The 21,275-nt window shown below is 39.5% G+C and overlaps 1 protein-coding gene across 1 annotated transcript in view; it reads right to left on the bottom strand.

Moving 5' to 3' along the window:
- mpped1 (metallophosphoesterase domain containing 1) overlaps positions 1–21,275 on the bottom strand; it is a 139,929-nt gene that overhangs the window by 77,917 nt on the left and 40,737 nt on the right. The window contains exon 4 of the mRNA XM_041780936.1: positions 13,115–13,340. Coding sequence (XP_041636870.1) covers positions 13,115–13,340 — 226 coding nt within the window. The remainder of the gene's footprint in view (positions 1–13,114; positions 13,341–21,275) is intronic.

The raw sequence follows: 21,275 nt of genomic DNA, 5'->3' as shown, positions 1-21,275 counted from the left end.
GAAAGCTTTACCAATAGTAGAAGTTTAGAGAACAACATCATTAAACAGACACATTTCAGCTTGTGGTCTCCATCTGGGTCAGAAGAAACAAACATATTCTACTGATATGAGCGTACGTTTGTCACAACAAGGTAAAGAAGAAATAGGCGAGCCCTCTATTACCTAGATTCTCCTTTAATTATTTTTGCTCTCTAAAAGCTAAATAACAAAACAAGGCCAAGAGGGGATAAAGGGGGATAAATCCTGGTACACTGTGCAAAAATGTCAGGATGCCAGAAAATAAAGCAAAAAAAAAAAAAATGCAGATGACTTTAATGGAAAATAGTTACATTGCAAAAAAAAAAAACACAAAACAACAAAAAAAGCATGAAAAGTGAGTAAAAAGTGGCAAAAAGGTTGTAAAACATGGACGGAATTCGGAAAAAAGGGTTAAAAGTTGCAAAATGGGTGAGAAGCATAAAAAAGGGGGTATGAAAGGGCCAAAAACAGATGTGAAGTGGCAAAACTGTGGCAAAAATTGGCAAAAAAAAAATTCAAAAGTGGGCATAAAGTGGTAAAACTCTGGTAAAAATGGGCATGGAGTGGCAAAAATTGGTTTAAATGGAAAAAAGCGGCCACAACAAGGGAAAAAATGGTTAAGGAGGTCAATAATGGCAAAAAAGTTGCAAAACTAGGGTAATAGCAGCAAAAAGGTTAAAACAAGGACAGAAATTCGAAAATGGGTGAAAAGTGGCAAAACTGGGAAAGCAGCAAAAATGGAAACAAAAGTCTAAACATGAAGTGGCCACAAATGGGCATGCAGTGGCAACACAGTGGCAAAAAATGGGAAAAATTGAATTAAAGTGCCAAGAGAAGTAGCAAAAAAAGGACTTTAAGTGACAAAAAATGGACATGAAGTGGCAAAACAGAGGCAAAAAAATGGGTCGAAATGGTATTGAGGGTATATAAACTCTTGAAGTTGTAAAAAAATGCAAAAGAAAAGCAAAATGAGCAAAAAAAGAGGCAAATACTCTATAAACCTGCCAAAATGAAGCAGCCAAAAATGGGCTTGATGTTACCAAAAAAAAAAATAAAAAGGTTAAAATTGAAAAAAAAAGGCCAAAAGGGGTTACAAGTGGCAAAATAGTAGCAAAATTCATAAAAAATGGCAAAAATTGAATTAAAATGCCAAAATGATGTGGCCCAACAGTGGCAACAATGGACATAAAAGTAGCCAAAATGGGTTTAAATAGCAAAAATAAGTGAGTAAAAAGGGCAGGAAAAAATTATAAAGGAGTAAAAGTGGCAAATCAGTGGCAAAAATGTGTTAAAAGTGGCATAAAGAAGTATCCGACAGAAAACATGCTGAAAAGGGGTTAAAAGTAGCATCAATAAGTCATTCCAACATCAGAACCCAGTAATAGTGTGATTCACTTTTCAGCTCAAAAATGAGGAAACTGTTCACCAGGATGCTAGCACCAATGCTACTGATCCAACACACATGCACTGATGTCAATAAATCACAACTGGGGAGGGCTCATTCTCTGGGTTTTTCAGGGGCCCTGCCAACTCTGTAGGCGGGCCTGAAGGAAAAAAATTGTAATTCAAACTTGGTTATAAAATTGCCTCTCATGTTGCATCTGCAAAAGACATTTTACTCTGAGTTGTTTCATTCAAAGACCTGCATGTTACTGAGTTTTGAGGCAGATTCTTTGTAATCAATTGACAACTGATGAATAGATCCGATGACTATTTTCTAAATCTGATGGTTATTTTTTCTTTTCAAACTAATTTGTTCTAGTATGAATACGGTGATAAATGCATCCCTGAACACAAGCTCAGACTCTCAAAGCTTGTTTGGTTTAAATACCATGTTTAGAAAAATCAAAGACGTTCAGTTTAATGTCATAAAAGATTTGTATGAGCTGAATGACTGTTTCTGCTTAAAGACAGACGAATACTTTACGTCAAGTTTGAGGATTTTCTTCTTTTGCACAGAGCAGGACCTTGGGTAGGAAAAAGCATTGAAACACCTTCAATATCAGCGTGATTCATAAAGTATGTCATGAGAGTGAATCACTGTGATAAAGTCTTCTGTTAGGGCAGAAGTCGCTCGTCTATCAGACGGACTTTCTTCTTAATTGCATGGAGCGAGAAGCGCATACTCATGGCCGTGTTTGTGCTCGTAGACGAGTCGATCGGTAAATGTGTAAAGCTGATCGTCCCGGCCGTACAGCTCATTATTAATAATGACTCAGATGTAATCAGCCGAGGTTGCCAGATTGGTTTGTGCTGCAGAGCATCTTAGTCGCTAAATTATGAGTCGTTCTGAGAGACGGCGCGTCCAAGATCTGTGATACCAGCTGGTCCAACTATTATGTACTTTCTGTCTGAATATTTAATTCAAAAAGTTGAATTTAAATCAATATTTGGTCCAGTAATGGCAGGGTGGAGATCAGTTTTAATTAACAAAAAAGGACAAATAATACCACTTAAACCTATGCTTTAAAATGGGTTCAGAACTGCCAGAAAGCTCTCATCTTTACTTCTTTTGTGCAGTTGAATCCTTCATTTCCTTTAGTGTCACAGGCACAAAAATCTGCAGCAGATGAGGTTCTCCAGTCAATATAAAAAGCACAAAACAACAGAGAATAAGTAGAAATCTCTCACCCCACTGGCATCATTATTTGTTCTTGTTGTAAGGAAGATTAAAGCCTCACAAGGGAGTAAATATAAGACGTTTTCTTTGGTGGAAGAAGTTGACATCCTATAAAAATGGTCGCCTAAATATAGCTGCGGAACATTTTTCATGTGTTGCAAAGCTCCCGTTGTTTACTGATATTTCTGGAAAAGATTCAAACCTGCAGTATTTTATTTGTTTGGCAAATAAATCAAAGATTCTGCACGTCTAACTCTTAATTAATGTTTTCTAAATTAGGAGTGCACAGTGGAGGTAAAAGCACAGAGGGTTTTATTTATATTTACCAACAAGCAGACACAGTAGGAGGGCAGTAATTCTCAAAATATTAGCAAGGTATGAATATCACAAACTACACAAAACCTTCAAATGTCATATACTGCTAGGGTGGGTCACATGGGTATGACTGAGTAGTTTTGAAGGTAGGTTCCATTTTAAAGCTTCAATGAGGATTTTTTTGGTTCTGAATCAGACCAAGTCAATGCTGACACCTAGATTTGACCAAACAAGACTATCAGCAATGAGAAAGAGTATCTCTATATGTTATTTTGATGTCTCACAGGTTGGAATACGTCATGAGCAAGCTTCTGCCCACCTGGCCCTGGACTACACACCTGATGTGACAACAGAACAAAAAAACTTTCAATGCAGGTAAAACAGGCAGAAACCATAAGTACAGCCAGGGGTTGGCTCACAGGCGTTAAGCCCCCAATCCCCTGAGTTTGCTTTGTTAGCTTAGCCTAAGCTAATATAGCTACACTAGCAACGTAATTAACATCACTACATAAGAGATGGTAGCTTCAGCTTTAGCAAACATAGATAACGCATATGTAGCTTCATAGAGAATGTAGCTACATTGTTTGCATAGCTGCATTGTGAGCTCAACTAAAGTAGCTAAAGCTAAGCTCAGATATGTTAGCTGAGTACCTACGTTAACCATAACTTAGCTTTCACAATATAAGCTATAGCAAACATAGCTTAAGCTGACTTAGTTATGCAGATACCATGGTTACATAGCTTATGTAGATGCTTTGTTAGCTTAGCCTAAGCTAACATAGCTACACTAGCTATGTAATTAACATCACTACATAAGCGATGGTCGCCAAGCAAGCTTCAGCTTTAGCAGCCATAGCTAAAACTTATGTAGCTACATAGAGATTGAGCTATGTTGCTTGCATAGCTGCACTGTGAGCTAAGTTAAAGTAGCTAAAGCTAAGCTCAGATATATTAGCTGTGTAGCTACGTTAACTATAACTTAGTTAGCTTTCGCAATGTGAGCTTTAGCAAACATAGCCTAAGTTGACTTGGCTAGGCTGGTAACATGGATACATAGCTTATGTAGATGCTTTGTTAGCTTAGCCTTAGCTATGCTGCTCCATTATCTTTATAGCTTACACAGCTAATGAAGCTATGCAAGCTACATCGGCTGTGCTAGAATGTTTTACATTCTGAGAGGGGCTACAAAATTAAATACTTTTAAAAACAGGTTGAAAACTTTACTTTTTGCATCGTTTTAAGGTTAGCTTTCATTGCCTGCTTTCAGGCCCCATCCATACGGAGATGAATTCAGGCGTATACACAAAAGTTTTTTGTCGTATCGGCGTTTCATCCACACAGAAATGGCATTTTGGGTGACTGTAAATAACACTTTTTGAAAATGGGTCCCAGAGTGCATAAATCTGTAAACAACTACCGTTTTGTCTCCGTGTGGATGGCTACCCGCATCTCTCCTGAAACGATTACGTCACACACAGTCCTTTAAGGCGCCTGCACGGGTCCAGCCAGAACAATAATAGCAGACTACACGGTTGTGTTCGTGCTGCAGAAGCTACTGAGCTTGTTATGGCTCTTACAGAAAAATCTAATGCTCCTTTACCACCACCGCGAAATGCATATACCATATGATCTTAAATCCAACGTGGAGAACAACCAGAAGGGCAACTAGAAGAAAGTTTGTGTCAGTTTTCTTTGATGTTCTTCTTCTCTTTTGGTGCATTTCCGTGGCAGCAACACAGCGCCACATACAGGCGTGGCATATGCACTACATCATTTTCAGTCGTTTCCAGTGGTTTCATGCTTACGCAGATATTTCCAGAAACAATCCAGTCTTTACGGAAAACTTCTTCAAAACGAAACAGCAATATATTGTTTTCGTCTCCATGTGTACAGGGCCTCAGTGTGTGTGTTTGTGTGCATGTTGTGTGATCTAATCTGTGTGGATAATTTTGGTGTACATGTTGAGTTTTTAATTCTGCTCAGAAGTTGTATATTGTGTTCTCAATCAGCAATAGTGATTGTTGTGATCACTTCTTTTTGACTGTGAAGCACATTGTGTTGCCCCGTGTATGAAATGTGCTTTATAAATAAAGTCTGATTTGATTTGATTTTGATTTCTGCAGACTGTTTGTTAATCTTTCTCAAAGATTTTGTAATTAGGTTTTGCAGCTCACATTTTAAACTTTTGGCATCCTAACCATTACACTAACCCCTAACCTAACTTAATTATGATTTTATTTTGAAAGTTACTGTGTGAAGAATAACGGCATGCTGCCAGACTGTCGTTGGTGGGGCCATATAAAAATGTTTGAATATGGGACATCGTTGCACAGCCAAAGGGTGTGATGCTTTGTCATAGCTCTACAAAAAAAGTGAATGTGCTAAAACTTTATATATAAGTCAAAGATCAGCTTTAATGCTGCCCTTATTGTGTTGTTGGCCTATCACCAGAGACGCTGAGCCATTATGCAGTTATTTGGGGAAAAAAATACCCCTCTCCATGCAAATTGGCCTTATTGCATTAAATATCTAATGATAAGGATGGTAACAAAAAAAATGGTATTAAAGAAGCAAATATGAGTCTACTGTCTGTGAGAGCTGAATGAAGTGTGCTGCAGTTTTTAAAGTGCCCAAACTTTCCAGAGATCAGAAAACAATTTTACCTGTGTATGACTAAAAAACAAATCATGTGTAAATAAGGTTGGTTAATATGAATTTACTTTTTTTATCCATTTGTTGCACATGACGAAAATGTGAGTGTTGTGATTGTTTTCTTAGAGCTTTCCTCCATTGCAGCTTCCGTGCACATCCACTACATAGCATGCTAAGGGCTGCTGTTTAACATGTAAAACAAGGAAAGGGGACAGTTAGAGATAGCAGCAACAGCGCAGAAGAATTGAGTTATTTATATGACACCATCGGCCTGAAAAAGCAGGGAAGCTAGGCTCTACTTCACTTCCAGGCAAGAGCGCCACTGGCTGTACTATCCACTGAAACCCACACATGTAATATGAACAGTATGTCAGTATGGTAGTGTGTGCTTTAAACAGAGTCAGGCTCTTCATATGCTCCTTCAGATGGTTAGAAATTTACAGAAGAGGAGCAGTCAGACTAGATTACTCTTCATTATAAAATCAAGAGAAAAAAAGTCAAACTGTGTCAACTCGTATAGTACCCACAGATTTAGATTCACTCTGACTGCAGCAATACTCATCACGCACACACATTAAGCATCCTAAAATCCTCCATACTTCACTTCTTCCTCGCTCTCAGCTCAGACAGAGGGCGGCTCTGCCATACGTCTGAGACAAACCACATGTGAACTCACATCAGCGTCAGGAGGACGGAGCCAAGCCAAGCTCCCACGCCATCTCTCTGCTCCGTTGAAATCACGCAGGGAACAATTCAGGGCGGTTTGAGGAGAATGGAGAGAGCGGAAGCTAATTTAAGGTTGGGATGGTGAGTCTCGGTGTATCGAGAAAGTCAACCCAGCAGTGGAGACATAGTCACGGGTATTTACTAATTAGTGCTAACATATGAATAAAATGATGCTAAAATGTGACTGGTTTAAAAACCCGAGCTCAGACTTGCAGGATGCTTTGTTATTGCAATAAAAGGCAAAACAGTTCGATAGCTCCAACAGCACAAACATTGCCCAGAGCTTCAGTTCAGTTTTCTGAGGTGACACCTAGCAGACAGCTAGCAGCTTCCAGCTGTCACTCAAAGGTCCAAGTCCCTAATTCACACTCCTAATACAATGCAAACAGGTGAGCTGTTTAAAATCCAGCCTGTACAGTTATCATGAAAAGAGAAGAGGCTTCACCAGGCTGCAAACATGTTTATTTGTTGATGGACATTTTAACATGGGTCTCTATGAGGATTGACTCGCTGCAGGGGACAGTCTCTAGTGGACACTTAAGGAACTGCAGTTCTTGGAAATTCGGGGTTTGCTTCATTTTTATTCCCAAGAGGTTGCAGCTCAGTCTTTCGCTACATCTGCTGTAGGAGATGGCATATAGGTCCACAACATGCAGTTTCTATTCAGCCATTTCATTATTTAGCACCAATGTGGACATTTACCCCTTTATTATAGTAGAAGCTACATTAGTTGAGTTCTCAACCTGCAGCGATTCCTGCATACCCACGGTAACTGAGTCACCCTGTCCTTCTCCATCTGCCACTTAATGTCCATCAATTAACCCACCACTGCACAAGGTTTATTTACTTTACATTTCTCCCCTGTTTTCTTTCAATGCAGATACGATGATAAAAAGTGGTGCCTACCCTTTCCAGCCTAATTGCATTCACTGTGTGTGCATGTGGTGACTGCTCTCTTAAGCGGAGACAGCAAACTCCTTTGTGGGAAAAATGAGAGGGGTCTGGCTGAACACCGATCATCTCTGACACAGACCGTTCATCCAAGACACCGTATATCTCAGAAGGGAAGTGCCGTAATTTGCTGGTTCAATGTTTTTCCAGTTTTAGATTTTTTATTAAAATTGCACTTTATTCATAAACAAATTCTGACTGTTACACTCAGGAAATAACCACACTGAAAACATTACAGACTAGAAAACATTTCATTAAAAAAACTGAAAAATTTCAGAGGTCTACTCCTAGATTAAATTATACATAGAAGCATTTTAGAAGTCGCACATAAACAATGGTCAGTTTTAGCTTCATGAGCTTTAGCCAAAGCTAGCATAGCTACACTAGCCAAGTAATTAATGTTACTATATGAGCCAATGCAGGTAAATTAGGTTTAACAAAGTGAGTTTTAGTAAATGTAGCTAAAAATAATGAGTCTATGTAGATCACATATCTAAGTACCTTACATAGCTGCTTTGTGATCTTAGCTTTAGCTACATAAGCTACATAGCTTTAATATCTATAGCTTAGTAAGGTTTAGCAATGTGAGCCTTAGCAACCATAACTGAAGCTAAAGTAAATATGTAGACAACATACCTAAGTTGCTTACATTGCTTCTTTGTGTGCTTAGCTTAGGTTAAGTAAGCTATGTAGCCACATAGCCCCATTATGTATAGCTACATAGCTTTAGAGATGTAAGCATCACAAAATGTAGCTAAAGCTAACTAAGCAATGCAGATAATGTAGATATGCAGCTTTCATAGCTGTTTGTGAGCTTAGCTTTAGCTACGTTAGTTACATAGGTACACCACCCCGTTATCTATAGGTAAGTTAGCTTTAGCAATGCAAGCCTTAACAAATGTAGCTAAAGATAATATAGATACTTAGCTTACATAGCTGTTTGTGAGCTGAGTTTTAGCTACTTTAGCTTCATATAATGTTACCTCCGTAGCTATGTTATCTTTAGCTATGTTAGCTTTATCAACATACCCTTTAGCAAATGTAGCTAAAGCTAACCCAGCTACACAGATAGTGTAGATACAAAGCTGCTTTGTGAGCTCAGCTTTAGCTTTGTTAGCTCTGTAGCTTACGCAGCTAATGGAGCTACATAAGCTATGCTGGCTGCATTAGAATGTTTTCATGGAGGACAAGCTTTTTCCTGCAAGCAGACCTACAGGAACCTTACAGGACTTTCAGGTTAAGCTTATCCTAACCCTTACCTAAACACTTACCCCTAAACAAAATTTTAATCTGATTTCATTCCAAGAGTTTCCGTTCTGAGATATACGGTGTCTCACATGGATGAATCGAGGAAAGAAGTACGGGGCATGTGCCTGGATGGAGAGTAACAGAAAGAAAAAGAAATAGCAAGAATGGAAGGAAAAAAGGATGCCGTAAAGATACTAAAGGGGCGAGGAGCAGTGGAAAAAGCAAGAAAGGAAAGAAAAATTGAGTGAATCAAAGAGAGATAGTTTAAGTGATCACGTAAGGAAGAATAAGAAGGGAAGGAGGACAGACACTGCAGACGGGGGGGACACAGTTTCCAGCTGGAGCCCCTCTGTGCTGCAGGAACAGACCCCAAGGCTTATACATTCACTCGTCACCTCATGTGGCCGTTACAGCAGCCAGGGCCATCCGGTGAACATGAATACAATCATCTCCTCCTAAATCTCTCTCCCTCCCTCTGTCGTCTGTCCTCCTCTCCTACATCCCTCCTTTGCCCCCCCCCCCGTGTGTTTCTCCCCTCCCACTCTCCATCTATCCTTTCTCGCCTCAGTCTTCCCCTCCGTCCACCTCGGGCAGATCTCTGCAGAGACCTGAGCAATAAACTCGGGGGACACTGCTATCACAGCAAACCAATTACCCAGCAGCACCGGGGGCACAAACACACTCAAACACTGCCCCCGGGAACCTGTCACTAAAATACACAGACACAGAGAGCAGATCATGGACCAGCACCTCAGCGCCGCTCACAGAAGAAGACACTGGCTGTCCAGGAGGATTTGAGTTAGAAAAATAGAAAGCAGCTCAAGTGAAAGCTGGATAAAGAAGGGAATAAATGATTCATGCCAATGATGCAAAGCTGCACGGATGAAGTTCAAAAGAGGACAAGAGGAGAGCTTTGTCACGATACCTTTTTATATTATTAAGAGAAGCCTAAATATAAACAGAGAGGCTAAATAATACATGTCAAACAACTCAGTGTTGTCACAATAGACCCTGTAATGCTGTCAAACTCTGTGCTCAGGAACACAAGAGGCCTGTTAAGATAGGATGAAGCTGAAAATATGACTATAAACAGCAGCTGTGCAGCATCTTTATATGAAACGTCAACATTTAAAGTAACTTCAGTCCTTAAAATGCACCTCAACAATAAGGACAAACAAAGTAAGACTTTAGAAGAAGGTCAGTTGGTCCTGCCTAAAATGCCACAAACCTTTCCATACATATGGCTGATATTTACAGCAAATAAAGACTAGTGTTTACAGCTAAAATAGACTGATATTCACAGTAGATTTGGACTGATACTTTAGGCAAATATAGACCAGTATTAACTGCCAATATAGTTTGGTATTTACAACAAATACAGGCAAATATCGACTGATAACTGGAGAAAATATAGGCTGATATTTACAGTCATTATAAGCCAGGGTTTATAGCCATAAAGGCTGACACACCACCTGATATAAGCTGAAATTACAGCCATAATGGCCTGTATTTACAGCCAATAAAGGGTAATTTGTAAGCTGATAAAAGCCAGTATTTACTTTAGATATAGGCTAATATTTACAGCTAATAAAGGGTGATACTTAAAGGTAATATCGACCAATATTTTGAGCCAATATTGGCTGATATATACAACCCATAGAGGCTAATATTTACAGCCAACATAGGTTCGTACTTAGAGCTAATATAGGCTAATATTTACAGCCAACATAGGTTCGTACTTAGAGCTAATATAGGCTAATATTTACAGCCAACATAGGTTCGTACTTAGAGCTAATATAGGCTAATATTTACAGCCAACATAGGTTCGTACTTAGAGCTAATATAGGCTAATATTTACAGCCAACATAGGTTCGTACTTAGAGCTAATATAGGCTAATATTTACAGCCATCAAAGGTAGGTATTTAGAGCTAACTTCAGCCAATATTTACAGCCAATGTTGGTCTGTATTTATAGCCATTATAGGCCAATATTTACAGGCCATAAAGGTCTGTATTTATAGCCATTATAGGCCAATATTTACAAGCCATAAAGGCTGACACACCACCTGATATAAGCTGAAATTACAGCCATAATGGCCTGTATTTACAGCCAATAAAGGGTAATTTGTAAGCTGATAAAAGCCAGTATTTACTTTAGATATAGGCTAATATTTACAGCTAATAAAGGGTGATACTTAAAGGTAATATCGACCAATATTTTGAGCCAATATTGGCTGATATATACAACCCATAGAGGCTAATATTTACAGCCAACATAGGTTCGTACTTAGAGCTAATATAGGCTAATATTTACAGCCAACATAGGTTCATACTTAGAGCTAATATAGGCTAATATTTACAGCCAACATAGGTTCGTACTTAGAGCTAATATAGGCTAATATTTACAGCCAACATAGGTTGGTACTTAGAGCTAATATAGGCTAATGTTTACAGCCAACATAGGTTCGTACTTAGAGCTAATATAGGCTAATATTTACAGCCAACATAGGTTCGTACTTAGAGCTAATATAGGCTAATATTTACAGCCAACATAGGTTGGTACTTAGAGCTAATATAGGCTAATGTTTACAGCCAACATAGGTTCGTACTTAGAGCTAATATAGGCTAATATTTACAGCCAACATAGGTTCGTACTTAGAGCTAATATAGGCTAATATTTACAGCCATCAAAGGTAGGTATTTAGAGCTAACTTCAGCCAATATTTACAGCCAATGTTGGTCTGTATTTATAGCCATTATAGGCCAATATTTACAGGCCATAAAGGTCTGTATTTATAGCCATTATAGGCCAATATTTACAGGCCATAAAGGTCTGTATTTATAGCCATTATAGGCCAATATTTACAGGCCATAAAGGTCTGTATTTAGAGCTAAAATAGGCCAATTTTTACAGGTGATAAATGCAGTTATTTTTAGACTTTATAGGCCAATATTCACGGTGAAAATTCTTTATTTATAGCCCATAGATTCCAAAATTAACTTCCAATTGAGGCCAACCAATTTAGAGCAATATTTACAGCAAATATAGGCCAGTATTTATAGCAGATATAGCTTGATATTTAGTCACCTAAATATTTAGTTGATATGGGCCAATATGTAGAGCTGACAAAGGCAGGTATTCACAGATGATATTGGTCAATATTTACAGCCAATATAGCCCCATATTCACAGCAGACAATGGTTGGTGTGTACAGCTGAAAAAGGCTGATATATACAGGTGATACCTGCTTATATTTAAAGATGACATTGACAATATTTTGAGCCAGTATTGGCCTAAATCAACAGCCAATATAGGTCGGTAATTAAAATGAATATCCACCAATATTTACAGCCAATTTAAGCAAATATTTACAGCTGGTAAAGGCCTTAAATTACAGCCTATAGAGGCTAATATTTACAACCAATATAGGCCAATATTAGAGCAATAATAGGCCAGTATTTACAGCAGCTAAAGGATGATATTTACAGTTGATATAGACCAATATCTAAAGACAGTTTAGGTCAATATTTAAAGCTGATAAAGGAAGACATTTACTGTTGATATTGGCCAATAATGATGGCTGATATCATAAGTTGACACTTAAAACTGCTGACCATTTTTGAGCAAAAATTGGCCAATAATAACAGTCAAAATAAGTTGGTATTTACAGACAAATAGGTTGGTATTGAGATCTAATATCAGCCAATACATACAGCTAATATAAGCTAATATTCACAGCTGATAAACTCCTTTTTTACATCCAATAAAGACCAATATTGACAGCTGTAAGGGTCTTGGTAAAGAGCCCATAGAGGCTTATATTAACACTCGACAAAGGCCAATATCTACAATCAATATAGGCCAATATTGCAATATTACAGCTGTTGTAGGCCAGTATGTACAGCAGATATAGAATGATATTTACAGTTGATATAGGGTGATATTTACAGTTGGTAGAGGCCAATATTTCCAGCCATTAAAGTCCAGTATTTTCAGTGGATAATGGTTAGTGTTTACAGCTAACAAAGGCTGATATTTACAGGTGATGTAGGCTGATATTCAAAGCCAATATAACCCAGGATATACAGCTGATGTATACATCCCACATGGGCCAATATTGGCCATTATTTACAGCAGATATAAGCCAGTATGTACAGCTGATATAGGATGATATATATAGCCAGCAGTGGCCAATATTTATAGCTGGTTTGGGCCAATATTTAGTATTACTAATTCAGGTTGGTATTTGCAGCCAATATATGCCAATATTCACAGCTTTTATTTGCCAATATTCACAGCTTATATTTGCCAATATTCACAGCTTATACATAGGTTGTTAATATATCCAGAAATTTTAACATTTGCTGAGATTTATTATTGGATTTTTTCAAAAATATCTGCTGATACCATTATCATAACAAGAATCCATTTCCTCTGCTACCAAATGCAGGCTTCAAGCAGTTTAAAAAACTAGCCACAAGAAAGTTCATCTTTGACCTTTATAGCCAAAATGTTTAACAGAAGAATGTGATAACTAATGAAGCCTTAAATGTGGTGTTCTCTCCTTAGTTTCAGGTACTCACCAGGGAGAGCCATAGATCCTGAAGCCCCTCACGGTGACTTCGGAATCTTGCAGGTAGATACAGTTGGTGAGCAGCGACTGGACATTCTCGTAGTTCTCTGGCTTCAGTTTGGACGCCGAGGGGAAGTAATAGAAGTCCTGCTTGATCAAATCAGCCATAAACTCCTGATCAAAGGTCAACTCGTGGTTTCCGGCGATGACGATCTTTATGTCATAGGGGAGGGTACCTAAAGGGAGGACATGGAAAGTGAACAATGGACTAAAGGGACTGAGACATACTGTGGATTAGAAGGTTAGGTTAAAAAAAAAAATCACATTTATATCATGACAGGCAGACAGTTTGGAGCTAAAAAAGTCCCAGTTTATTACTCAGTTTACTGTTTTCTGGCACAAATCTCACCATTAAGATAGTTTTAATGACCTGTAGACCACTTTGGCTGATAGATTTGGGAAATTTATCTTACACTGAACAAAAAATAGCATGTAGATGGCTGTTGACTTTCAATGAAGATAGCAATATTGGTTGACAACAGACTCTACTGAGATGAACTGGTGGGCTATTTTGTATCATTGTATCAGGAAAAATCTTAAAATTGAACCGTCCAAGACCACCTGAGTAAGTTGGCTAATATTTTCCAGTACATCAACAAATATAAAGGTAACACCCACTTGGCTGTTACTGTATTTATTCCTATACTAAAAGGGGATTTAGAGAAAGGAATAAAACAAGAAATGGAGGTAAAAATTCAGAAGGCGGAGGCTCATATTTAAGTTTGCCCTGCAGGTCCTTTCTTGCATTTATTCCCCATTCTTACCTATAGAGCAACAATAGAGTGGCAGATGATGATGGGACAGTAAGAGAGGAAGGAAACAAAGCAAAGTGGAGTGACAGAGAAGAGGAAGAATTTAAGCGGACATGAAACCTTCCCAGACAGCCTGGCATCTACACGCGACACGGCTTTCTCATTGTTTTCTCCTCATTTTCTAGAAAATCTGTACATCTGTCTCAGCTTTCCTCCATCAGTCAAGGTCTCAACCCAGTGCACCGCCGTCTTCTTTTTATGGAAGGATGAGCCGAACGATCCATCAGGGAATCTTTATCTGCACGAATGATGAGGAGGAGAAGTCTACGACGCAGAATATTAAGTATTTACGAGGAAAACTGCAAACGCTTCTGCATCTTTCCCTTCTTTTCTTTCATCATCCTCCTTTAATCACTCCTTCACATCACCGCCCATTTTCTCCTCCATCTCAATGGCTTTAATTGGCTATTCAGAGCCTGGCACAGCAGGCCGCGCCATCGATCTGCGCCCATCAAACCCGGCGACGCCTGGCCCCTCGCAAATCTACACGGTGCATTCAAAGCCCTGCGGAGGAAACAGAGAAACCAGCACTGACAAACATCTGGGGTCTGCATTGTCAGGTAGAGCAGCTGACGGAGAGTTCAATCACCGTTTTTATTACAGCCAGGACGGCGCGGCGTGCAGCTGAAAGCATCAGTTTGTGTGTTTTTGTGAGCGACTTTCCCGCCTGTGTGCGAGTTTGCATGCATCTGTGCATGAACGTGTCATGTTAGTGAAAAGGAGTAATTAAACTGAGCTTTAGAAGAGGCTGACAGCCCGGCGACGGCTCTGTCATAACAGCCAATCACAGCCCAGTGACAGAAAGAGAGGCAGAGTGGGGGGAGAGGAAGGAGAGAGAGGGACAGAAATACTTTAGGAAGCCCAAAAATCCTTGAGTGTGAAGGAGGAATAATAAGGAGATGAAAGCAGCTGTCACAGAGTGCCCATCTCGGCGGTTCAGGCCGGGTCCGCCCCCTCTCTCCTCCGACACAGCTCCCATTTGTTTGGCAGAAGGAGCTTGTGTTTAGTTGTCAAGCAGTCTCCAAAAAAGCCCCGTTAAATGAGGGGCTGCACCTCCACAAAAGGCACACGTATGCACACGCCACAGAGCAATCAAAAGACACTTTGGATGGGTTTTCGTCAGATTTTTCTTTGCATTTAAAGTAGCACTCACTCTATTGTCCCTCTATAAATCACAGTTTAGTCCCAAAGGGGGAAATGGTCATCATTTTTTAATCTAATACAGCAAGATGATGGGGTTTCAAAGTCTTCTAAGCGCTTCAAACCCTTGAGCACATCCTTAAAGTCCAGCGGGACACCACTTTGTTTAAGCGACTGCTCTAAGCTCTTATAGGTGAGTCCAAACAGACACTTGCTTTCTCCTAAATACTGAATGTAATAGGTGGAATTATGAGACAGAAATAGGGGTACATAAGATCACTGGCATACTATTGATATCTGCAGATTTAGGCAGTTTCCATTTTAAAGTGTGTTTTAAGGACTGAAGTTTTAGGTCTGAACAACACTCATATAAGTATTTACATCTGTACCGGCTAAAATAGATTTTCTAAATATCATTACATCAGATATTAGCAAAAAATAATGCATCCCTAGACAGAAATGTGACCATATTTTTAAAAAACATTTTTTGGCTGCATTATATTTTAAGTTCAATAACTCCAGAGATAGTTATTTAATTAATCGATAGAGTCTTCTTTACCTGTCTATGCAAACATCAAAAATAAGATGATCAAACACGAACTGCTAAACTCAGAACAACTGCAACAAGAAAACACAGTTTGACAAACTAGACACATCTAAAATAGAATAAAGAATTAATAAATTTAAATTCAGACCAAGTTTTATCCACCTGAAACATCTGTCATATCAAAGTCTCTTTGGCTTCAGCTCAAGCTACAATATGTAAAAGTTTTTGCCCTGAAATGTCTATAAAAGCCCTCTAGAATGGTCTTTCATTGAAAAAAACTTGGCAAAAGTAATAGAGTGCCCTCCAGAGTGGTTCTTAAGTGGACAAAATGTGATAAAATGTCCTCCAGGGTGGTGTCAAAGTAAAACAAAAAATTATGCAGTGACCTCCAGGATGGTCTTTATGTGTACAGAATGTTATATAACGACTTCCAGGGTCTCCAAGTGAGTAAAATATGATAAAGTGCCCTCCAATGCTGTCTCTGAGTGGATTAAATCTGAAAGTGTCCTTCAGGGTGGACGCTAAGATGACAAAATTGGATGGTGCCCTCCAGGGTGGTCTCTCAATGGATGAAGAATGTCCGCCAAGTCCCAAAGTGCATAAAATATGGTAAAGTGTTTTCCAGGGTGGTCTTCAAGTGAAAAAAGGTGATCAAGTGCACTCCAGGATGGTTTATAAGTTATATTAACCAAGGCAGGTGGACAAAGTATAATAAAATGTGGATGAAATGTGATAAAGAGTCATCCACATTTTATTGTGATGAAGTGCTTCTCAGGTTGGTCCTTAAGTAAACAAAGGCGATAAAGAGCCCTCCAAGATGATCCTTAGGTGGACATTAGTGATAGTGTCCTCCAGGATGGTCTACTATAGGAAGAAATATAATTAAGCGCCTCACAGGATGGTTTTTAGGTTTACAGAATGTGATAAAATGGCTTTCAGGGTCTCCAAGTGGGCAAAATGTGTTAAGTGCCCTCCAATGCTGACTCTAAGTGCACTAAATCTGATAAAGTGTCCTTCAGGTTGGTCACTTATATGACAAATTGGATAGTGCCCTCCAGGGTGGTCTCTAAGTGGAAGAAATTTAATGTAGTGCCCGCAAAGGTGGTCCCCAAGAGCACAAACTGTGATAAAGTGTCTTCCAGGGTGGTCTTCAAGTGAATGAAGGTAATGAAATGTCCTCTGGGGTGGTCTTTATGTGAACAAAGGTAATCCAAATGGACAAAATATGATAAAGTGCCCTCCAGAGTGGTATCTTTATGTGCAAAATATGACAAAATTCCCCCCAGGGTGGTCTTAAAGTGGAAGAAATGTGATAAAGTGCCCTCCAGGGTGGTACCTAAGTAGAGGAAAGTAGTGATACAGTGTCATCAAGGGTAGTATTTAAGTAAACAAAAGTGATAAAGTGCCCTTCAGATGGTCTATAAGTGGGCAAGATAGAATTCTGTGTACACTGACCCTGTGAAAATTGCGACTGACAGTGTGGTTTAAAATATATGTGTTGAATTTAACTTGTCTTTCTTGGACTAGCTTTAAATGTGAAGGTCTTACATAAAGAACAAATATTAATACTGCATCTCATGCTGGCACTAAAGCACTGCAGAGTTCTCAGACAAAATCTCTGCAGCTTTAATTACAACTGAGAAAGCATGCAGAAAAAAAACCTCATCAGGAATGGAGCCAAGAAGCTGCATGGGAGCTCAGCATCTACCTGGAGACTTGTTTGGTTTCAGTCTCTAAAGACTTGGAGCAAGCTGAGTGGAAACCGACCTGAGAATGCACGCCAAGCAAAAATGCAAAACAAACATGAAAAATGAATAAAGCAAGGTCAACCTTTAGACTCTGAGCTGTGAAACTTTGTACACTGAGGAACACATTTTGCATCCAACTTATATGCATCTGTCTACCGCTGCAAATGAAGGTTAAAGGAAGTGTAAAGATGCATAGATACTCTTGTAACATTTAAAGAGGGAGGCTAAAACCCAGAATAAATGGGTGAAATGGACGTACTGAGTGTGACAGCCTGATGGGGAGACAGACAGAAAGCCAACAAAGCAAAGACACGGGCAGAACAAGGCACTCATAAATTCTGAACAAATAAACACTATCTGTCCCTCCTCAGAAATTCTGCAGCTCGAGCAGTTTTTCACTCATGAAGTTTGACGGCCAACTGTAAACTGAGAGGAATAAATCACAGGGAGAAATATATAAAACTCCACCAGCTGGACACAAAAACACCCCTGTCCTCCTGCAGGCTCACAGACACGCTCTTACTTAGCAAAATTAAATTCCAATTTCATGGATGAATTTTATGAAAGTTTCCCCTGGAAAAAAAGCTGCAAAAGGACAATATGTGAATACAAACGAGCTGTTCTCATAATTAAATCAGCCATCAGCATGTCAGACACAGACGCTTCAGCAGAGGCCTGAAGCTTCACCGTGTGAAGCTGCAGGTCACCGACCAGTGTCATTCAGTCACACTGGCACAATGTAACTGGCTGCCTTTATTTTTAAAGTACATTTCAATGATGTTAAGTGACTTACAACCCCAGCTCCAAAAAAGTTGGGGCACTGTGTAATGATGTGCAAATCTCATAAATCCATAATTTTTATTCACAACAGAACTAAGATGCTGAAACTGAGAAATTTGTCCATTTACTGAAAACAATCTATAGGAGGCATTAATGGTCTGCAGGGGATGGCTTCCGTAGTTTCCAAGAAGAATTTCATATTTTGATTCATCTGACCACAGAACAGTTTTCCATTTTGCCTCAGTCCATTTTAAACGAGCTTTGGCCCAGAGAGGACAGCAGCATTCTTGGATCCTGTTTACACATGGCTCCTTCATTGCATTGTCATCTTGGAGGATAGAGTTTGCTCCCAGACCGTGGAGACAGGGGATTGCCACTGGATTCAGCATTTAACTTCGATATCTTTCTGCCTTGAGACTGCCTCCAGTGATGACCAGCCTCGTGTTTCCAGTGATAAAGATGCCGCCCCACACCATCACACAGCCTCCACCAAAGGATGTTTCACCTAGCAATGCAACTGCCTTGACTTTCCTCCACATGTTCAGGTTCCAATGCATGTGTTGCTGACACCAGCCCAAACAGGTCTGATGGTAAAGGGCGGTCATGGCGACCAGAGATTGGCTGCATGCAGTCTGTTCCAGATTGTCTGGGCAGAGACCAATCAGCCATATCGTCCTGCAAACCTTGACTGCAAATCTGTAGAACAAGCTATGGTTTCTAAGTGCTGATCCCATTATTTAGAGCTTGGCCTTCAGTTTGGTACTAGGGCTTACTCCAAATCATGCTTTTGCGGAACACCAGCTTGAAGTTGCCCTATCACACGGGTCCTATCCAGATCAGTCAAACGTGGCATGCTAACTCTTGGAGAGACACCTACTGACCACTGTTGCAGGGCCTGCTTGTCAGCACCTAGGGCAGGGGTGTCCAGACTTTTTCCACTGAGGGCCACATACAGAAATATATAAAGATGGTGGGGCCACTTTTATATTCCTCACCTTGAGATTATTTAACCAATCGAATGTAAGTTAAGATATGCAAAGTTAATAAGTAGGCATAAATGGCTAACTAACTGCTGACAAGGCAAATAGACTATCATTTTTAGGATTTGGAGGAAGTTAATCAGATTTCAGAGGGCCCTGCTTGGCCCTGGCTACCACTGGCTCCACCCCTGAAATGTTACTGGTTCTGCTATTTGTTGCTGTTATCCGTCAGAAAGTTATAAATACAGATATTGTTAATTTATTCACTGTTTACAGTGTTGTCCCAATTTAGTCACAAAAATATCATATAAATACATTTTGTCAGAATGTTTGTTTACCAAATTAACATTGTAGCACGGTCTTGTGCTGAAACTACAAAGTTCAACCACGGTATTAATGTTTAAATGTGGGCCATATTTAATTTTATACCAAGAATTTGTTGAAGACCAATCAAAAATGGACTGCGGGCCGCATTTGGGCCCCTGGCCATAGTTTGGACACCCTTGACCTAAGGGTACCAGAAGCCCAAAACATGAGTCAATAGCACCAGCTAGGTTCATGTAGCCCTTACCAGATGTTGCTCATCGGTTGTAGCTAACTTGACCTACTTCATTCCTGTTTAAACTCCATTAAAGTCCAATTAGACATTGTGCATCTGCCACACAAAAATGACAGAAGAGTACTGCACCTATGAAACCAGACAGAATAGAAACAGGAAGTGACAAATACTCTAAGAATAAATGAAGAGGGATCTACCATGTCACAGGGTCAATCATATCTTTTGTTGGACCACTGAACCAGCTGATGTTTCTGACAAGTTAGGAGTGACGATGTGCTGACTATTAAAGCTGCTGGTTCTTCTATCTTTTTAATAACGGTATTTTCTTTCCCAGCTTTCTGCTGTCAATAAAAAAATACAAAAATAAAAGAAATTCAACAACACAGACTCTTATTGTGCATGTCAACAAAGAAGAAATCAATCAAAAAATAATAATTTCTACATCAAACGAGAATCAATGTGCTGCTTTTGTGACAAAACAGAAGAAAAGAGGAGAGGATGTGGGAGGAAGTATGACGGGTGGGGGTGGGTGGTGGGGGGGTGGCAGCTAAACATTTGGGGCGACTTTCCCCAAAAACATGCGGACCGCTCTTTGTCGCTTTGCAAGCTTTTGTCTTTGAATTCAGCTTTTAGGAAACAAATAGTTTTAATTTGTCTGCGGGTGAATCAGCAGTGGAGCAGAGCCGACGCCCCCTCCCCTTCTGTAACATGAAAAAGAACAAAAGAAGAAGAAAAAAGTCAGCAAGTGTGTAAGAAGGAGGGCAAAGATTGGAGGAAGACACAGCGAGGTTCAGGAGCAGAAACAGCTGGACTTCAGTCTCTCCGTCTGTTCCTTCATCCGTTTATTCCTCTCCATTTCTGTTGCAGTCCCTCTTTGCTTTGTGTCTTTGCTCTTTTGTCAAACGTCTGGCCCCCCTCCTCTGGTCATCCAGATCTGCTGTCTGTCACCACAAAACCCCAATGTCCTCCCATGAGCTCCACGAGGCGGCCTGTGTGTAGAAATGTGCTTAAGGAAATGTCACATAGGGTGGAAGTACATGCATGATCCTAGAAGTCTCTCCGTACTAATGTGCTTGTATCTTGACTCATGGATACATAACTGGTGTATTTTTCTCTGTATTAGGGTTAGGAACTGGCCAGACTCTGGATTTTCCATCAAGACCAGTCAAGACCAGCACTGATCTGCTATTCTTCGACTTCATAAATGTGATAATAAGGAGAAGAACCTGCAATACCTCTGAACATTTACTTTAGGCTTCATTCACCTGACAAATCTAGACAAACATCTCATTTTCAGATACTTAAATTAATTCCAGACTTGTCAGTGGCTTCTAAATACATTTAGTCAGTTGGAAAAATTTCTTAACATTTGAGATTTTTTTATGTTCTTTGAAAGAGTTGCCGACACCTTGTTTTTATTTGTCAAATTTATTTAAAAGAAAACTAAAATTAAAGAGAGAGTGCCATTTAACTGTACAACCATGTCATGGTTTTTTAAACTGATTTTTATGTTCTTGGTCTCGGTCTTGACTCGGTCTTGAAAAG

This window comes from Cheilinus undulatus, linkage group 23, assembly GCF_018320785.1.
Source record: "Cheilinus undulatus linkage group 23, ASM1832078v1, whole genome shotgun sequence".
Lineage (NCBI taxonomy): Eukaryota > Metazoa > Chordata > Actinopteri > Labriformes > Labridae > Cheilinus > Cheilinus undulatus.
Note: the sequence above shows the minus strand (reverse complement) of the source record. Positions and strands in the feature narration are given on the sequence as shown.